A 17,876-nucleotide genomic window follows, 5' to 3' on the forward strand; every position below is an offset into this window, starting at 1 on the left:
GTGAGTGGGGAGCATCGTTGGTTACGGGGTTTTATTACGTCTCTGTCAGATGCCATACATACACCTTCCATTAACACAATAATATGAACAGGTAGATATAATGGGAAATTGCCCTGTGTGTGTTTTTGAAGCACTATGGTACTTCCCTAGCGCTTTGATTTTAATTTTTTTTTTAGTTAACCTTTTAACCAGGTAGGCTAGTTGAGAACAAGTTCTCATTTACAACTGCGACCTGGCCAAGATAAAGCATAGCAGTTAGACACATGCAACAACTCAGAGTTACACATGGAATAAACAAACATAGTCAATAATACAGTAGGAAAAAAAGGTCTATATACAGTGAGTGCAAATGAGGTAAGATAAGGGAGTTAAGGCAATAAATAGGCCATGGTGGTGAAGTAATACAATAGGGCAATTACAATATGGCATTTAAACACTGGAATGGTAGATGTGCAGAAGATGAATGTGCAAGTAGAGATACTGGGGTGCAAAGGAGGAAGATAAATAAATAAATACAGTATGGCGATGAGGTAGATAGATAGGCTGTTTACAGATGGGCTATGTACAGGTGCAGTGATCTGTGAGCTGCTCTGACAGCTGGTGCTTAAAGCTAGTGAGGGAGATATGGGTCTCCAGCTTCAGTGATTTTTGCAGTTCGTTCCAGTCATTGGCAGCAGAGAACTGGAAGGAAAGGCGACCAAAGGAGGAATTGGCTTTAGGGGGTGACCAGTGAGATATACCTGCTGGAGCGTGTGCTACGAGTGGGTGCTGCTATGGTGACCAGTGAGCTGAGATAAGGCGGGGCTTTACCTAGCAGAGACTTGTAGATAACATGTAGCCAGTGGGTTTGGCGACGAGTATGAAGCGAGGGCCAACCAACAAGAGCGTACAGGTCGCAAGGTGTGGGTAGTATATGGGGTTTTGGTGACAAAACAGATGGCACTGTGATAGACTGCATCCAATTTGTTGAGTAGAGTGTTGGAGGCTATTTTATAGATGACATCGCCGAAGTCGAGGATCGGTAAGATGGTCAGTTTGACGAGGGTATGTTTGGCAGCATGAGTGAAGGATGCTTTGTTGTGAAATAGGAAGTCGATTGTAGATTTAATTTTGGATTGGAGATGCTTGATGTGAGTCTGGAAGGAGAGTTTACAGTCTAACCAGACACCTAGGTATTTGTAGTTGTCCACGTATTCTAAGTCAGAGCCGTCCAGAGTAGTGATGCTGGATGGGCGGGCAGGTGCAGGCAGTGATCGATTGAATAGCATGCATTTAGTTTTACTTGCATTTAAGAGCAGTTGGAGGCCACAGAAGGAGAGTTGTATGGCATTGAAGCTCATCTGGAGGTTGGTTAATACATTGTCCAAAAAGGGGCCAGAAGTATACAGAATGGTGTCGTCTGCTTAGAGGTGGATTAGAGAATCACCAGCAGCAAGAGCGACATCATTGATGTATACAGAGAAGAGAGTCAGCCCAAGAATTTAACCCTGCGGCACCCCCATAGAGACTGCCAGAGGACCGGACAACAGGCCCTCCGATTTGACATACTGAATATCAGAGAAGTAGTTGGTGAACCAGGCGAGGCAATCATTTGAGAAACCAATGCTGTCGAGTCTGCCAATAAGAATGTGGTGATTGACAGAGTCGAAAGCCTTGGCCTGGTCGATGATGCTCTATGATACTTCCCTAGCTCATTGAAGCTCTATGGTACTTCCCTAGCTCATTGATGCTCAATGGTACTTCCCTAGCTCATTGAAGCTCTGTGGTACTTCCCTAGCTCATTGATGCTCAATGGTACTTCCTTAGCTCATTGAAGCTCAATGGTACTTCCCTGGCTCATTGAAGCTCTATGGTACTTCCCTAGCTCATTGATGCTCAATGGTACTTCCCTAGCTCATTGAAGCTCAATGGTACTTCCCTAGCTCATTAGAGCTCTATGGAGCACTAGTACCCCAGGTCATCTTAGGTTTCTTTACATACAGCCGAGAAGAACTACTGAATATAAGATCAGCGTCAACTCACCATCAGTACGACCAAGAATATGTTTTTCGCGATGCGGATCCTGTGTTCTGCCTTACAACCAGTGCCACGGAATGGTTCACATGCAGCGACCCAAAAAAAAAACGACTCAGAAAAAGAGGGAAACGAAGCGGTCTTCTGGTCAGACTCCGGAGACGGGCACATCGTGCACCACTCCCTAGCATTCTTCTTGCCAATGTCCAGTCTCTTGACAACAAGGTTGATGAAATCCGAGCAAGGGTAGCATTCCAGAGGGACATCAGAGACTGTAACGTTCTCTGCTTCACGGAAACATGGCTAACTGGAGAGACGCAATCCGAAGCGGTGCAGCCAGCGGGTTTCTCCACGCATCGCGCCGACAGAAACAAACATCTTTCTGGTAAGAAGACGGGCGGGGGCGTATGCCTTATGGCCAACGTGACATGGTGTGATGAAAGAAACATACAGGAACTCAAATCCTTCTGTTCACCTGATTTAGAATTCCTCACAATCAAATGTAGACCGCATTATCTACCAAGAGAATTCTCTTCGATTATAATCACAGCCGTATATATCCCCCCCCAAGCAGACACATCGATGGCTCTGAACGAACTTTATTTAACTCTCTGCAAACTGGAAACGATTTATCCGGAGGCTGCATTCATTGTAGCTGGGGATTTTAACAAGGCTAATCTGAAAACAAGACTCCCTAAATTTTATCAGCATATCGATTGCGCAACCAGGGGTGGAAAGACCCTGGATCATTGTTACTCTAACTTCCGCGACGCATATAAGGCCCTGCCCCGCCCCCTTTCGGAAAAGCTGACCACGACTCCATTTTGTTGATCCCTGCCTACAGACAGAAACTAAAACAAGAAGCTCCCACGCTGAGGTCTGTTCAACGCTGGTCCGACCAAGCTGACTCCACACTCCAAGACTGCTTCCATCACGTGGACTGGGAGATGTTTCGTATTGCGTCAGACAACAACATTGACGAATACGCTGATACGGTGTGCGAGTTCATTAGAACGTGCGTTGAAGATGTCGTTCCCATAGCAACGATTAAAACATTCCCAAACCAGAAACCGTGGATTGATGGCAGCATTCGCGTGAAACTGAAAGCGCGAACCACTGCTTTTAATCAGGGCAAGGTGACCGGAAACATGACCGAATACAAACAGTGTAGCTATTCCCTCTGCAAGGCTATCAAACAAGCTAAGCGTCAGTATAGAGACAAAGTAGAATCTCAATTCAACGGCTCAGACACAAGAGGTATGTGGCAGGGTCTACAGTCAATCACGGACTACAGGAAGAAACCCAGCCCAGTCACGGACCAGGATGTCTTGCTCCCAGGCAGACTAAATAACTTTTTGCCCGCTTTGAGGACAATACAGTGCCACTGACACGGCCTGCAACGGAAACATGCGGTCTCTCCTTCACTGCAGCCGAAGTGAGTAAGACATTTAAACGTGTTAACCCTCGCAAGGCTGCAGGCCCAGACGGCATCCCCAGCCGCGCCCTCAGAGCATGCGCAGACCAGCTGGCCGGTGTGTTTACGGACATATTCAATCAATCCCTATACCAGTCTGCTGTTCCCACATGCTTCAAGAGGGCCACCATTGTTCCTGTTCCCAAGAAAGCTAAGGTAACTGAGCTAAACGACTACCGCCCGTAGCACTCACATCCGTCATCATGAAGTGCTTTGAGAGACTAGTCAAGGACCATATCACCTCCACCATACCTGACACCCTTGACCCACTCCAATTTGCTTACCGCCCAAATAGGTCCACAGACGATGCAATCTCAACCACACTGCACACTGCCCTAACCCATCTGGACAAGAGGAATACCTATGTGAGAATGCTGTTCATCGACTACAGCTCGGCATTCAACACCATAGTACCCTCCAAGCTCGTCATCAAGCTCGAGACCCTGGGTCTCGACCCCGCCCTGTGCAACTGGGTACTGGACTTCCTGACGGGCCGCCCCCAGGTGGTGAGGGTAGGCAACAACATCTCCTCCCCGCTGATCCTCAACACTGGGGCCCCACAAGGGTGCGTTCTGAGCCCTCTCCTGTACTCCCTGTTCACCCACGACTGCGTGGCCATGCACGCCTCCAACTCAATCATCAAGTTTGCGGACGACACAACAGTGGTAGGCTTGATTACCAACAACGACGAGACGGCCTACAGGGAGGAGGTGAGGGCCCTCGGAGTGTGGTGTCAGGAAAATAACCTCACACTCAACGTCAACAAAACTAAGGAGATGATTGTGGACTTCAGGAAACAGCAGAGGGAACACCCCCATCCACATCGATGGAACAGTAGTGGAGAGGGTAGCAAGTTTTAAGTTCCTCGGCATACACATCACAGACAAACTGAATTGGTCCACTCACACAGACAGCATCGTGAGGAAGGCGCAGCAGCGCCTCTTCAACCTCAGGAGGCTGAAGAAATTCGGCTTGTCACCAAAAGCACTCACAAACTTCTACAGATGCACAATCGAGAGCATCCTGGCGGGCTGTATCACCGCCTGGTATGGCAACTGCACCGCCCTCAACCGTAAGGCTCTCCAGAGGGTAGTGAGGTCTGCACAACGCATCACCGGGGCAAACTACCTGCCCTCCAGGACACCTACACTACCCGATGCTACAGGAAGGCCATAAAGATCATCAAGGACATCAACCACCCGAGCCACTGCCTGTTCACCCCGCTGTCATCCAGAAGGCGAGGTCAGTACAGGTGCATCAAAGCTGGGACCGAGAGACTGAAAAACAGCTTCTATCTCAAGGCCATCAGACTGTTAAACAGCCACCACTAACATTGAGTGGCTACTGCCAACACACTGTCAATGACACTGACTCTACTCCAGCCACTTTAATCATGGGAATTGATGGGAAATGATGTAAATATATCACTAGCCACTTTAAACAATGCTACCTTATATAATGTTACTTACCCTACATTGTTCATCTCATATGCATACGTTGATACTGTACTCTATATCATCGACTGCATCCTTATGTAATACATGTATCACTAGCCACTTTAACTATGCCACTTGGTTTACATACTTATCTCATATGTATATACTGTACTCGATATCATCTACTGTATCTTGCCTATGCTGCTCTGTACCATCACTCATTCATATATCCTTATGTACATATTCTTTATCCCCTTACACTGTGTATAAGACAGTAGTTTTTTTTGGGAATTGTTAGTTAGATTACTTGCTCGTTATTACTGCATTGTCGGAACTAGAAGCACAAGCATTTCGCTACACTCGCATTAACATCTGCTAACCATGTGTATGTGACAAATAACATTTGATTAGATTTGATTTGATTTGATTTGGTACTTATTTAGCTCATTTGCATACAGCAGAAGAAGAGCCATGCATAATGGATATCTCAGAGGTCAATTAGCAGCCACCCTTAACGGTGTTGTCAGAAACCAAATGTTTCTGGTTCTCAGGGATACAGAATTTTCAATCTAACTTCCGTTTCCCCTAAAAAACGGAAGTGGGGACTCCGCCCAGGTGCTTTTCTTCGTCTGCCTTGTTTGGTTAATTAGTAGCCAACAATGACTTGGCACCTCCTCAAAATCAAATCAAAGCTATGTTAATTTACTAGGGAGAGAGAGCGTCCACAGTTACGACTTAGACAGTCAGTTTGACTAAAACTCATTAGAGTTGGGGGTAATTTGAACAGGAGCACTACGCTACACCAAATGATCGTTATCACTTTCATTGGGAGTTGGGAGTTCATTGGGAGGCCAACCATGCATTGATAAGGGTATGGCTCTGTGTTGCCCGGTTTTAATCTAAGATAAGATCTCTTCAGTAGCCCTAATGAAACCAACTGAGAAATAATGTCTAATAAATGATTTATTTATTCTGTAAAATGGAATACTTTCTCATCACAAGTGGCACCAAAACCTCCCTCTCCCAACTTCCTTCCATCTGTCCTTCCTTTTCCTGTCTCTCTCCCATCTGGGAGGAAGTGACCTGTGAACCATAAAGATGACCTGAATATTTATATCTTATAAGAATAGTTAGAAATGCAATCTAAATGCTTTTGATAATCTGCATATCCCTTCTGTCGCTTCTGTAAAACTGCACTAATTTGAAAACCACAGTTATTTTATTCTGATAATTATTGAGTGAGTGTGCCAATTTACCCAGCATGCATTAAGTGTTCAGTCTAGTCTTCATTTACATTCCAAGGCAACTGGCACTGGGACTGGGTGTCACTCACCTCTTATGGGTGGGCTTATTGGCCCTCATCTCTTCCACTAGCCTAAAACTAAATAACTAACAAACAGATATACACAGAGGACATGTCCTGACTGTCAGGCAAGATCAGGTAATTCTAGATGACCAATGCCATTGTTTATTCAGAAACCTGTGTGTTTTGTTTGTTTGTGATGACAGTTAAAGGCCAGGGAGGTCAGCTTTCATGAGTCAACTCTGGCGTTGTTAGGAGTCTTAGTGGGTCAGCTTTGGGAATTAGGCTACAGTATTGCATGTGTGATTTACAGAGTACAGTCGTGGCCAAAAGTTTTGAGAATGACACAAATATTAATTTCCACAAAGTTTGCTGCTTCAGTGTCTTTAGATATTTTTGTCAGATGTTACTATGGAATACTGAAGTATAATTACAAGTGTCAAATACTTTTATTGACAATTACATGAAGTTGGTGCAAAAAGTCTAAATTTGCAGGGTTGACCCTTCTTTTTCAAGACCTCTGCAATCTGCCCTGGCATGCTGTCAATTAACTTCTGGGCCACATCCTGACTGATGGCGGCCCATTCTCGCATAATAAATGCTTGGAGTTTGTCAGAAATTGTGGATTTTGGTTTGTCCACCTGCCTCTTGAGGATTGACCACAAGTTCTCAATTGGATTAAGGTCTGGGGAGTTTCCTGGCCATGGACCAAAAATATCGATGTTTTGTTCCCCGAGCCACTTAGTTATCACTTTTGCCTTATGGCAATGTGCTCCATCATGCTGGAAAAGGCATTGTTCATCACCAAACTGTTCCTGGATGGTTGGGAGAAGTTGCTCTCAGAGGATGTGTTGGTACCATTCTTTATTCATGGCTGTGTTCTTAGGCAAGATTGTGAGTGAGCCCACTCATTTGGCTGAGAAGCAAACCCACACATGAATGGTCTCAGGATGCTTTACTGTTGGCATGACACAGGACTGATGGTAGCGCTCACCTTGTCTTCTCCGGACAAGCTTTTTTTCCAGATGCCCCAAACAATCGGAAAGGCGATTCATCAGAGAAAATGACTTTACCCCAGTCCTCAGCAGTCCAATCCCTGTACCTTTCCAGAATATCAGTCTGTCCCTAATGTTTTTTTGTGGAGAGAAGTGGCTTCTTTGCTGCCCTTCTTGACACCAGGCCATCCTCCAAAAGTCTTTGCCTCACTGTGCGTGCAGATGCACTCACACCTGCCTGCTGTCATTCCTGAGCAAGCTCTGTGCTGGTGGTGCCCCGATCCCGCAGCTGAATCAACTTTAGGAGACGGAACAGCTCATAATAATGGCCGGAACAGAGAAAATGGAATGTCAACAAACACCTGGAAACCATGTGTTTGATGCATTTTATACCATTCGACTGGTTCCGCTCCAGCCATTACCACGAGCCCGTTCTCCTCAATTAAGGTGTCACCAACCTCCTGTGATCCACAACATACCCAAGGGTCTCTTGATTATCAAAGGGTGCACAGCATTTAAATTCATCAAGTAGTAAAAATACTGTTTAATATGGGGAGGATGGGCTCGTGGTAATTGCAGAAGCGGAATCAGTGGAATGGTATCAAATACATCAAACACACCCATCTGTTTGATGCCATTCCATTCACTCCGGCCATTATTATGAGCCGTCCTTACCTCTGCAGCCTCCACTGAAACATAGATATACAAAACCTAGAATGGTGTAGCAGTACATATTTTTCTGGACAGGGAAACTGTGGCATTGCTCTTAGTTGAGCATCATGGTCATGTCCACCCAGGTGCGAACCTCGGCGACTCCGGTGTACACAGAGGGGGTAGAGGTAGAGCAACCACTGCTGCCCCAGAACACAATACCGACCAGGCTCCACACCTTGTTCTTCTCACAGAGCAGGGTGCCACCGGAGTCCCCCATGCAGGAGGAAACACCTTTACCACCAGCACATTTCATGAATCATGTTTCCTCAGTGCTTCTTGCACTCCTCCTCAGACAGGAGGGGCACAGCACCCTGCTGCAGTTTTGTTGGGGTAATTGGCAAGCTGGTAGCTGCTCATGCACCAGCCGGAAGTCACACAGGTCATGCCAGGGGCGAAGTTGTCTTCGTACGAAGCCAGACACACGGGGACACTTTGGCGCTCAGGGTGGTGGGGGTGGCCAGCTTGATCAAGAGGATGTCATTTTTGATGGTGCTGGGGTTCCACCTGGAGCGGGTGAACACTTTAGCAGGCTTCAGGATCTGGATGGCCTCATTGCTCATGAGCATGTCGTGGGAGGTCTTGACATCGCAGTGAGCAGCAGTCACCACCTAGTACTCGTGTGTCAGGGAAACTCCACAGAAGTGGGTGCCAGATTGCTGCAGGGATACCTGCCAGGGCCAGGAGTGGGGCACAGCCTCCTCACCATTGAGGAAGCGGCCATAGCCACGGGAGAGAATGCGGGGGTACCGCAGACGTAGGCGGCGCTTACAAACGCGAGACAGGAGATGAACCAGAGAAAAGCCATTGTGATAACGCGACAGTCTAGAAGACAGAGATACTATTTATCTCCAAACCCCATCCACCTGTAACCAATCAGAGACTGTGGTGTGTCCAACCCTCCCAAAAGCCCAGGGTAGCCATGGTAGAATATTAACATCAAGGATGTCATCCTGCTGGAACCAGTCTGATGAGTTGGGACTCCAGACTGATAAAATTGTAAACTTAGCAATCAGGCTGGTTCTACAATGCTAGGGGGATGTCCAGCTGCTTGTCAATGCTGGGCAATCAAACATTTCTCAGTCAAGTACCAGGAGGGTGAGACTCTGCTCAAAACGGCCTCTTATCTTAGCTTAATGCTAATATAACAAACAAAAAAATTAAATCCTATTTTTACATTTTTGATTATTGTGTGCTTGTTGACATTTACTGCATTTATTGAAAAGAACTAGGAACATAAGCATGGACTACTGTAGGTAGCTATGTTAGCTAACAACATATATTTGGAAAAGCTAGGCACATGCCAAAACTTAGCTGTCTAGCTAGTTCACTTTGCTAGGACGATAGCTGGCTGTGAAGATGGTTAACGAGCTCGCGGAAGCTAATGACATGACTGATGCCAACAAGCTAAGCGAGATAGATAGTTAACATATAATGCATTATGCTCTCTGGGTTGGTCCCTTGTCCGAGAGTGCATGTGTGTATTAATGCATGTGTCGGCAGGTATGTGTGTGGCTGTGCATTGATTCTCTTCCTCAATAGTGTGCAGCGATTTCTACAGTCACACACAGCAGATACATCACAACATATGCATCTCGCTCAAAATGAGTATAACATCCTGGCGTTTTAAAGCAACTTTCTACTTTTCACATACTATAAAACGTTATATTTTCACACATCCAAAATGCTGACTAGAACGCAAGTATGGGTATTCAGACACGGTCTGCGTCTTTACTTTGGATAGAAAGGTAGAGCGAGAGATGGAATGAACACTTCCTGATTAGCCTCGTTAAAATGGCACATGTTGTTATGTGTCTGCTGTATGTGACTGTTGCAAACCAAACGCTAGGCTAGATACCAGGTTAGGTCATGCCTTAATAGAAGCTTATTGCTTTTCTTTTGTCATTTGCTGTGGCATATCAAGAATAGCGTCATGAAACTTTCAGATAGAACAGCAACAAGTATGTTTGCATCATACCCTTGGAATATCGATGATATACACACAGCTGGAATGCTGTTTCAGCCAATCAGCATCCAGGATCCAAAATTCCTCGGTTTATAATAGCCCTTATACACTAGGTTTTAAGTCTTGTCAATGATTCCGTGCTACTGTAGCTTTTTATTTATTTATTTTTAAATTTGAAAATCCGAAACATACAATATACTTGCAGTGAAGCCGCTCAACAACTACATCATCCAACAGACTCCCATTCAGAGCGACACACAGAAGCATCCAGGGTCAATGCCCTGCTCAAGGGCACGTTGACAGATCTCCCACTAGGCCAAAAAACGTGAACCCGAACCCTCCAAGATCCCCTCTCACAGTTCTCAAATAGCTGTCCCTCAACCATTCGAGACCCCTAACACTAGCAGTAGATTCAGTCAGCAGTAACACGACTGTGGTAAAACTTTACATTAAGTTCCTCTCGTGTACTAAAATATTATGTGAATGTAGTAATCATACAATTACTGCACAATAATATTTTTTTATGTTCAAGTATGTTTATTGAATGTCATGTTCAGTTCAGACCAATGGGTGGCACTCTCAGTCCTGGTAGCTAATGTTTAGGTGTTGTACATTACATAGTAATATATAGAATGACATAGCAATACATAGTATGACATAACAATGCATAAAATGACATAGCAATATACAGTATGGACAGGGACGCTGCAGCATGGCTCTTAGTTGGCGGCCAGGGTCTGGTCCACCCAGGAACGGAGCTCGGTGACGCGGGCGTACACAGCGGGGGTGGTGGTGGAGCAACGGCTGCTGCCCCAGGACACAATACCGACCAGGGTCCAGACGTTGTCCTTCTCACAGACCAGGGGGCCACCGGAGTCACCCATGCAGGAGGTAGCACCAGCACCACCGGCACAGATCATGACGTCGGAGATGCTGCTCCCCCAGTGCTCCTTGCACTGCTCGTTGGACAGCAGGGGCAGAGCAGCCTGCTGCAGCTGGTTAGGGGTGTTGATAGCATTGTAGCGCAGCAGACCCCAGCCGGAGGTCACACAGGTCATGCCAGGTGCAAAGACGTCGGCGGTCTCAGCCAGGCACACCGGGGACACATTGGTGTTCAGGACAGCAGGGGTGGACAGCTTGATCAGGGAGATATCATTGTTGATGGTACTGGGGTTCCACTTGGGGTGGGTGAACACCTGTGGGTGAGGAGAGGGGGTGCGGTGGGTTGAGGTAGAGAAGGGATGGTTAGAACTGAAACCTTTATGAAATGGAGAGTTCAGGTAGGACTACAGGACGACGTTGCTCCGACGGATCACTGATCGGATCAGCTGAGCTGGCGGGGGATAGGCTGATCCTAGATCAGCGCCTGAGGGGAACTTCTACCCAGAGCTATAGAGGAGGATGTGTGACTGTGCTGTACCTTAGCTGGCTTCAGGATCTGGATGTCCTCAGCGTTGTTGCCACTGCCCTTCTTGTGCTCTCCAACAATCACGCGGTGGTAGGTAGCGACGTTGCAGTGAGCGGCGGTGACCACCCAGTTCTCGTTGATCAGGGATCCCCCACAGAAGTGGAAGCCGCTGGTCTGCTGCAGAGATACCTGCCAGGGCCAGGAGTGGGGCACAGCCTCCTCACCATTAACGATGCGGGCATAGCCAGACACCTCGGGCTTGATGGCGGGGATGCCGCAGCCTGGTTACATGAGAATATTTTGTAAACACTTAGCTCGTCATGTTTTATAACAACAGTAAATGCTCTGTTTAATGCAACATACTCAACCATGGGCATCCAACGTACGGAAGTGTTTCCAAATAACATCACCAAGTGCTAGCAAAGTAGCAGTAGCACATAATGAGAACAGTAGTGGTCCAAGACCAGAGCCTTGAGGAACTCCACAACTTACTTTTACACTTTTAGCATTAAAACAAGGGTTAAGGGTTAAATCAAGGAGGTAACAGTGTAGGTAAAGAGAAGGAATGAATACTCACCGTAGGCGGCGCTGATGAAGGCGAGACAGGACACGAACCAGAGGAAAGCCATTGTGAGAATGTGACAGTCTAGTGGACCAGGGACCCTATTTATTCCCAAACCCCACCTGTCTATAACCAATGGGAGACCGAGGTGTGTCCATGGTAGAATATTAACCTCAAGGAGGGGAATGATGTATCCAGCTGCTTATCGACGCTGGGCGATCAGACAGTTCTCAGCCATGAAATAGGAGGTTTAGAGCAGTTATTGAAACATGACCTTGAGTGCTCTCAGAAACTGTGCTCCAAACAGCCTCTTACCATCACAGAGGGAAAGGCCCCCTTCCCACTCAACCCTATTATGATGACATTTTAGTATTTGTTTTAGCAGACGCTCTTATCCAGAGCGACTTGCAGTTAGTGCAGTCATCTTAAGATAGCTAGGTGAGACAATCACATCTCACAGTCATAGTAAGCACAGTGTCCTCAATAAAGCAGCTATCAGCAAAGTCCCTGCTAGTAAGACAATGACAAGTGTGAGTGTTAGTGCAAGAAAGACAACCTCTCCTCCCCCTCATCTTGTAGTACATCTCCCAGGGTTCATTGAGACATAGGAAGCAGTTTGGACACTTTGTAAGATTGAGCATTACATATAGTATGTGGAACATGTTGTTTCGATATACTGTATCCAACGTCATTTTAAATGTATTTTCAAACCAGAGATGTACATGTATAGCTCTGAATAGTGCTAGAGAAGGTTTTAGCTAACAGTTTTAACACTTTATATGCAACCCTTTTATACAGTGTTGTGTAAAATTCATATTGCATGATCATGAATGAATTTGAGTCTCATGGGGAATCATTTGGTATTTTCTTGTTATTTTTCTCATTTTGTAGTGATGTGACCCTTTTTCCTACATGTGTCCTTGGTTGGCCTGATAACACATGTCCATTCCCTCTCCACTGGAAAAAAACACACCTGCAATTCAAAACCCCAGATAACAACTCTCTAGGGTCCCTTTCACTATGTGTTCCTCTTGTTTTAGTCTTTTGACTTATATCACTGAAGATTATTACATACTAAAACCACTTTGTCCTCGATCCTTACACCTCTATCAGGCTAACATAATGTTGCCTATTGCTATCAGGCTAACATAATGTTACCTATTGCTATCAGGCTAACATAATGTTACCTATTGCTATCAGGCTAACATAATGTTACCTATTGCTATCAGGCTAACATAATGTTACCTATTGCTATCAGGCTAACATAATGTTGCCTATTGCTATCAGGCTAACATAATGTTGCCTATTGCTATCAGGCTAACATAATGTTACCTATTGCTATCAGGCTAACATAATGTTGCCTATTGCTATCAGGCTAACATAATGTTGCCTATTGCTATCAGGCTAACATAATGTTGCCTATATCAGGCTAACATATTGCTATCAGGCTAACATAATGTTGCCTATTGCTATCAGGCTAACATAATGTGGCCTATTGCTATCAGCTAACATAATGTTGCCTATTGCTATCAGGCTAACATAATGTTACCTATTTCTATCAGGTTAACATAATGTTGCCTATTGCTATCAGGCTAACATAATGTTACCTATTGCTATCAGGCTAACATAATGTTGCCTATTGCTATCAGGCTAACATAATGTTGCCTATTGCTATCAGGCTAACATAATGTTGCCTATTGCTATCAGGCTAACATAATGTTACATATCACTGTTAATGTTTTGTTGTGCTATGCATCTCAGCAATTGAGTTGATGATGTTTAAATATTACATACAGGATTACTCACCTGACTATTTAACTTTTTTTGTGAGTGTTTTTAGCGAAAATGTGTTTAACATTTTTATATTTGTGTAAAACAATGAAAGCATACTAATGGTTTGATGGTTGTGTTAAATCTTTTGGGAGATTTGAACGTCCCTCATTGTGTCAAACCAATTGAGAAAAAATGAATGTCTAGATTATCACGGCCCGTCCATACTGTCATATTAACAGTTAACAGTAACATCAGCATATTTGTTTTTCCTGTTTTAAAAATGAAAACAGTGGCAACTTAATGTAAAGTCTGACCCAATGTAACGTAATGTAAAGTCTGTCCCAATGTATAGTGTGACCCAATGTAACTTAGTGTAAAGTGATCCAATGGAACTTAGTGTAAAGTGATCCAATGGAACTTAGTGTAAAGTGATCCAATGGAACTTAATGTAAAGTCTGTCCCAATGTATAGTGTAAAGTGACCCAATGGAACTTAGTGTAAAGTCTGTCCCAATGTAAAGTGATCCCAAAGTCCCAATGGAACTGTAATGTATAGTGTGACCCAATGTAACTTAGTGTAAAGTGATCCAATGGAACTGTCCCAATGTAAAGTGTGACCCAATGGAACTTAGTGTAAAGTCTGTCCCAATGTATAGTGTGACCCAATGTAACTTAGTGTAAAGTCTGTCCCAATGTATAGTGTGATCCAATGGAACTTAGTGTAAAGTCTGTCCCAATGTATAGTGTGACCCGTAACTTAGTGTAAAGTCTGTCCCAATGTATAGTGTGACCCAATGTAACTTAGTGTAAAGTGATCCAATGGAACTTAGTGTAAAGTCTGTCCCAATGGAACTTAATGTAAAGTCTGTCCCAATGTAAGTGTAAAGTCTGACCCAATGGAACTTAATGTAAAGTGATCCCACTTAGTGTGGAACTTAATGTAAAGTCTGGAACTTAAGTGTATGTAAGTGATCCAATGGAACTTAATGTAAAGTCTGTCCCAATGTAGTGTGACCCAATGGAACAATGTTAGTGTGACCCAAAAGTGTAAATCCAATGGAACTTAATGTAAAGTCTGTCCCAATGGAATATGTGACCCAAAGAACTTAATGTATAGTGTGACCCAATGTAACTTAGTGTAAAGTGATCCAATGGAACTTAGTGTAAAGTCTGTCCCAATGTATAGTGATGACCCAATGGAACTTAGTGTAAAGTGATCCAATGGAACTTAATGTAAAGTCTGACCCAATGTAATGTAAAGTCTGTCCCAATGTATAGTGTGACCCAATGGAACTTAGTGTAAAGTGATCCAATGGAACTTAATGTAAAGTGATCCAATGGAACTTAATGTAAAGTCTGACCCAATGTAACGTAATGTAAAGTCTGTCCCAATGTATAGTGTGACCCAATGGAACTTAGTGTAAAGTGATCCAATGGAACTTAATGTAAAGTGTGACCCAATGGAACAGTGTAAAGTGTGACCCCAAAGGCCAAGGCGTTGTATCTCTGCTGTGCTCCCACCAGTCAGTCCTCAATAGACCTGTATAGTGGGGTTGATGAAGCTTGGCAAGACCACATGCTTTCAGAGCCACTCACCCCGACCACCTGGCTTTTACCCTGATTTACTGGTTGTTCACTATGATTAAAGCAGTCCTTTTGTTCATTAAACACTCTGTTGTTTTCTTTGTGTCCGTCGCGAGTTCCCTAACTATTTCCTGTCGAACGCCAGCAGAGGCCAAGCGAGGCGGTAACCACCAGCCTCGCCGTTAATTCTCTCAACATGACTAAGAATGAGTGTCCCATTGTAAACTATGACTTTGCCTGGAGGAGTTTCCTTCACCACTTCCTCTGTAGGGTTTTTTATTCACTTTTGTTCATTAAGAATGTGTTTTTATTTCTGAAGTTAAAACACTCTTTTTTTGAGGGAGATCAGTCAAGATTCAGTAGGAGATTACGGTGAAGTGGCACATTATGGTGAGGGAGAGTTGCTTTACAGTTAAAGGCTAATTGAAGCCGTTACATGCTTCAAAAACATGTGGTTATAATAGAGTAATATAATGGTAATAATATAGTAATATAATGATAATAATATAATATAGTAATATAATGGTAATCATATAATACAGTAATATAATGGGAATAGTATAGTAATATAATGATAATAATATAATATAGTAATATAATGGTAATAATATAATATAGTAATATAATGGTAATAATATAGTAATATAATGATAATAATATAATATAGTAATATAATGGTAATAATATAATACAGTAATATAATGGTAATAATATAATATAGTAATATAATGGTAATAATATAATATAGTAATATAATGGTAATAGTAATATAATGATAATAATATAATATAGCAATATAGTAATATAATGATAATAATATAATATAGTAATATAATGGTAATCATATAATACAGTAATATAATGGGAATAGTATAGTAATATAATGATAATAATATAATATAGTAATATAATGGTAATAATATAATATAGTAATATAATGGTAATAATATAGTAATATAATAATAATATAATATAGTAATATAATGGTAATAATATAATACAGTAATATAATGGTAATAATATAATATAGTAATATAATGGTAATAGTATAGTAATATAATGGTAATAGTATAGTAATATAATGGTAATAATATAATATAGTAATATAATGATAAAAATATAGTAATATAATGATAATAATATAATATAGTAATATAATGGTAATAATATAATACAGTAATATAATGGTAATAATATAATGGTAATAGTATAGTCATATAATGGTAATAATATAGTCATATAATGGTAATAATATAGTCATATAATGGTAATCATATAGTCATATAATGGTAATAGTATAGTAATATAATGGTAATAGTATAGTAATATAATGGTAATATAGTAATATAATGGTAATCATATAGTCATATAATGGTAATAATATAATATAGTAATATAAAGGTAATAATAGTCATATAATTGTAATAATATAGTAATATAATGGTAACAATAGTCATATAATGGTAATAATATAGTAATATAATGGTAATAATATAGTCATATAATGGTAATAATATAGTAATATAATGGTAATAATATAGTCATATAATGGTAATAATATATGCCATGTAGCAGACACTTTTATCCAAAGTGACTTAGTCATGGGTGCAAACATTTTTCGAGCAGGTGGTTCCGGGAATTGAACCCACTATCACTATCCAAGAATTGCGTAGGGGTGGCAGGTAGCCTAGTGGTTAGAGCATTGGGCCAGTAACCGAAAGGTTGCTAGATCGAATCCCTGAGCTGACAAGGTAAAAATCAGTTGTTCTGCCCCTGAACAAGGCAGTTAACCCACTGTTTTAGGCCTCATTGTAAATAAAAATGTGTTCTTCATTGACTTGCCTAGTTAAATAAAAAAATATATTTAAAAAATCAATTCCAAGCTCTACCAATTGAGCTACAGAGGACATACACATGAAATGTGTGTCCCGTCGCGTGAACCGCAGTACGGGTTCACACTATGTGCTTCTTTCACTAGGGCTTGTGTTGTTAGTTACTGTCTCTGTCTCGCGCAATGCTCTCCTCTGACTCTCTCCTTATTGCATTAGATGATGTCTCAAAGATGCTACAGTTTAAAGAGTCCAGAGAGCTGTTCGCCTCATTCCTTCACTAAGTCTGTGTCTCTCTCTGCTCTCTCCACAGTCTCACTGCGCGGTATGGTAGCCCCCCGGGTCACAGCGGAATAGGAGCAACACCACAGAAGAAAAACACAAGGTATGACTCTCACATGGCTAACTTTCCTTCACCTTCTTTCAGTTCATGTCGACATGAATGACACATTATGTACTTTACTGTACAACCTCTTAAATTCATAATAATCTACTTGTGAAAATCTTGGCACAAGGAAGTTCTTACATTTGGTTTGGTTGTGCACCTATCTTAGAGGATTTCATAATGGAATACTTTGTGTTGGCTATTCTCTGATGCCAAACTAACATCGGCACTTGGCGATCCCAGGCGTCAGTGACGTGCGTGAGCCATTAAACTCAAGCCTATGTGGATTAGGGGCCATTTTACCAAATGCTGCATTGAACAGAATGACTTGCTGTGGTGGCTTCCAGACAGTTCCAGGCTCCTATACTTCACCGGTTGTCTGGCTCCCAGAGCATTTGTTTCTCCTTAGACGGTTGTGGCTGGTGGGAACCAGCGTGC

At 42.8% G+C, this 17,876-nt stretch overlaps 2 protein-coding genes and 1 pseudogene across 15 annotated transcripts in view; 1 reads left to right on the top strand and 2 right to left on the bottom strand.

Annotated features, from left to right (window-relative positions):
• Positions 1-17,876, top strand: part of nav3 (neuron navigator 3) — a 245,240-nt gene that overhangs the window by 102,956 nt on the left and 124,408 nt on the right. For all 14 annotated transcript variants that reach the window (XM_042317404.1, XM_042317398.1, XM_042317393.1 and 11 more), the window contains one exon: positions 17,367-17,438. In XM_042317404.1, coding sequence (XP_042173338.1) covers positions 17,367-17,438 — 72 coding nt within the window. The remainder of the gene's footprint in view (positions 1-17,366; positions 17,439-17,876) is intronic.
• On the bottom strand, positions 7,677-8,790 carry LOC112217115 (annotated as a pseudogene).
• On the bottom strand, positions 10,415-11,989 carry LOC112217114 (chymotrypsin B-like). Its single transcript, XM_024377414.2, has 3 exons — positions 11,884-11,989; positions 11,319-11,587; positions 10,415-11,094 (listed from the first exon to the last, which is right to left on the bottom strand). Exons 1-3 carry the CDS (start codon positions 11,933-11,935, stop codon positions 10,618-10,620), a joined length of 798 nt encoding a protein of 265 aa, XP_024233182.2. The 5' UTR covers positions 11,936-11,989; the 3' UTR covers positions 10,415-10,617.

The sequence above is a fragment of the Oncorhynchus tshawytscha genome, unplaced genomic scaffold (assembly GCF_018296145.1).
Source record: "Oncorhynchus tshawytscha isolate Ot180627B unplaced genomic scaffold, Otsh_v2.0 Un_contig_8446_pilon_pilon, whole genome shotgun sequence".
Taxonomy (NCBI): domain Eukaryota; kingdom Metazoa; phylum Chordata; class Actinopteri; order Salmoniformes; family Salmonidae; genus Oncorhynchus; species Oncorhynchus tshawytscha.

Bases quoted from the DNA above. Each gene is read 5' to 3' on its own strand.
- LOC112217114 (XM_024377414.2), bottom strand. From the start codon at position 11,935: ATGGCTTTCCTCTGGTTCGTGTCCTGTCTCGCCTTCATCAGCGCCGCC. The intron at 11,588-11,883 runs GTGAGTATTCAT...TCATGTAACCAG, and splicing joins CTTCATCAGCGCCGCCTACG to GCTGCGGCATCCCCGCCATC. The intron at 11,095-11,318 runs GTACAGCACAGT...CCTCACCCACAG, and splicing joins AGATCCTGAAGCCAGCTAAG to GTGTTCACCCACCCCAAGTG.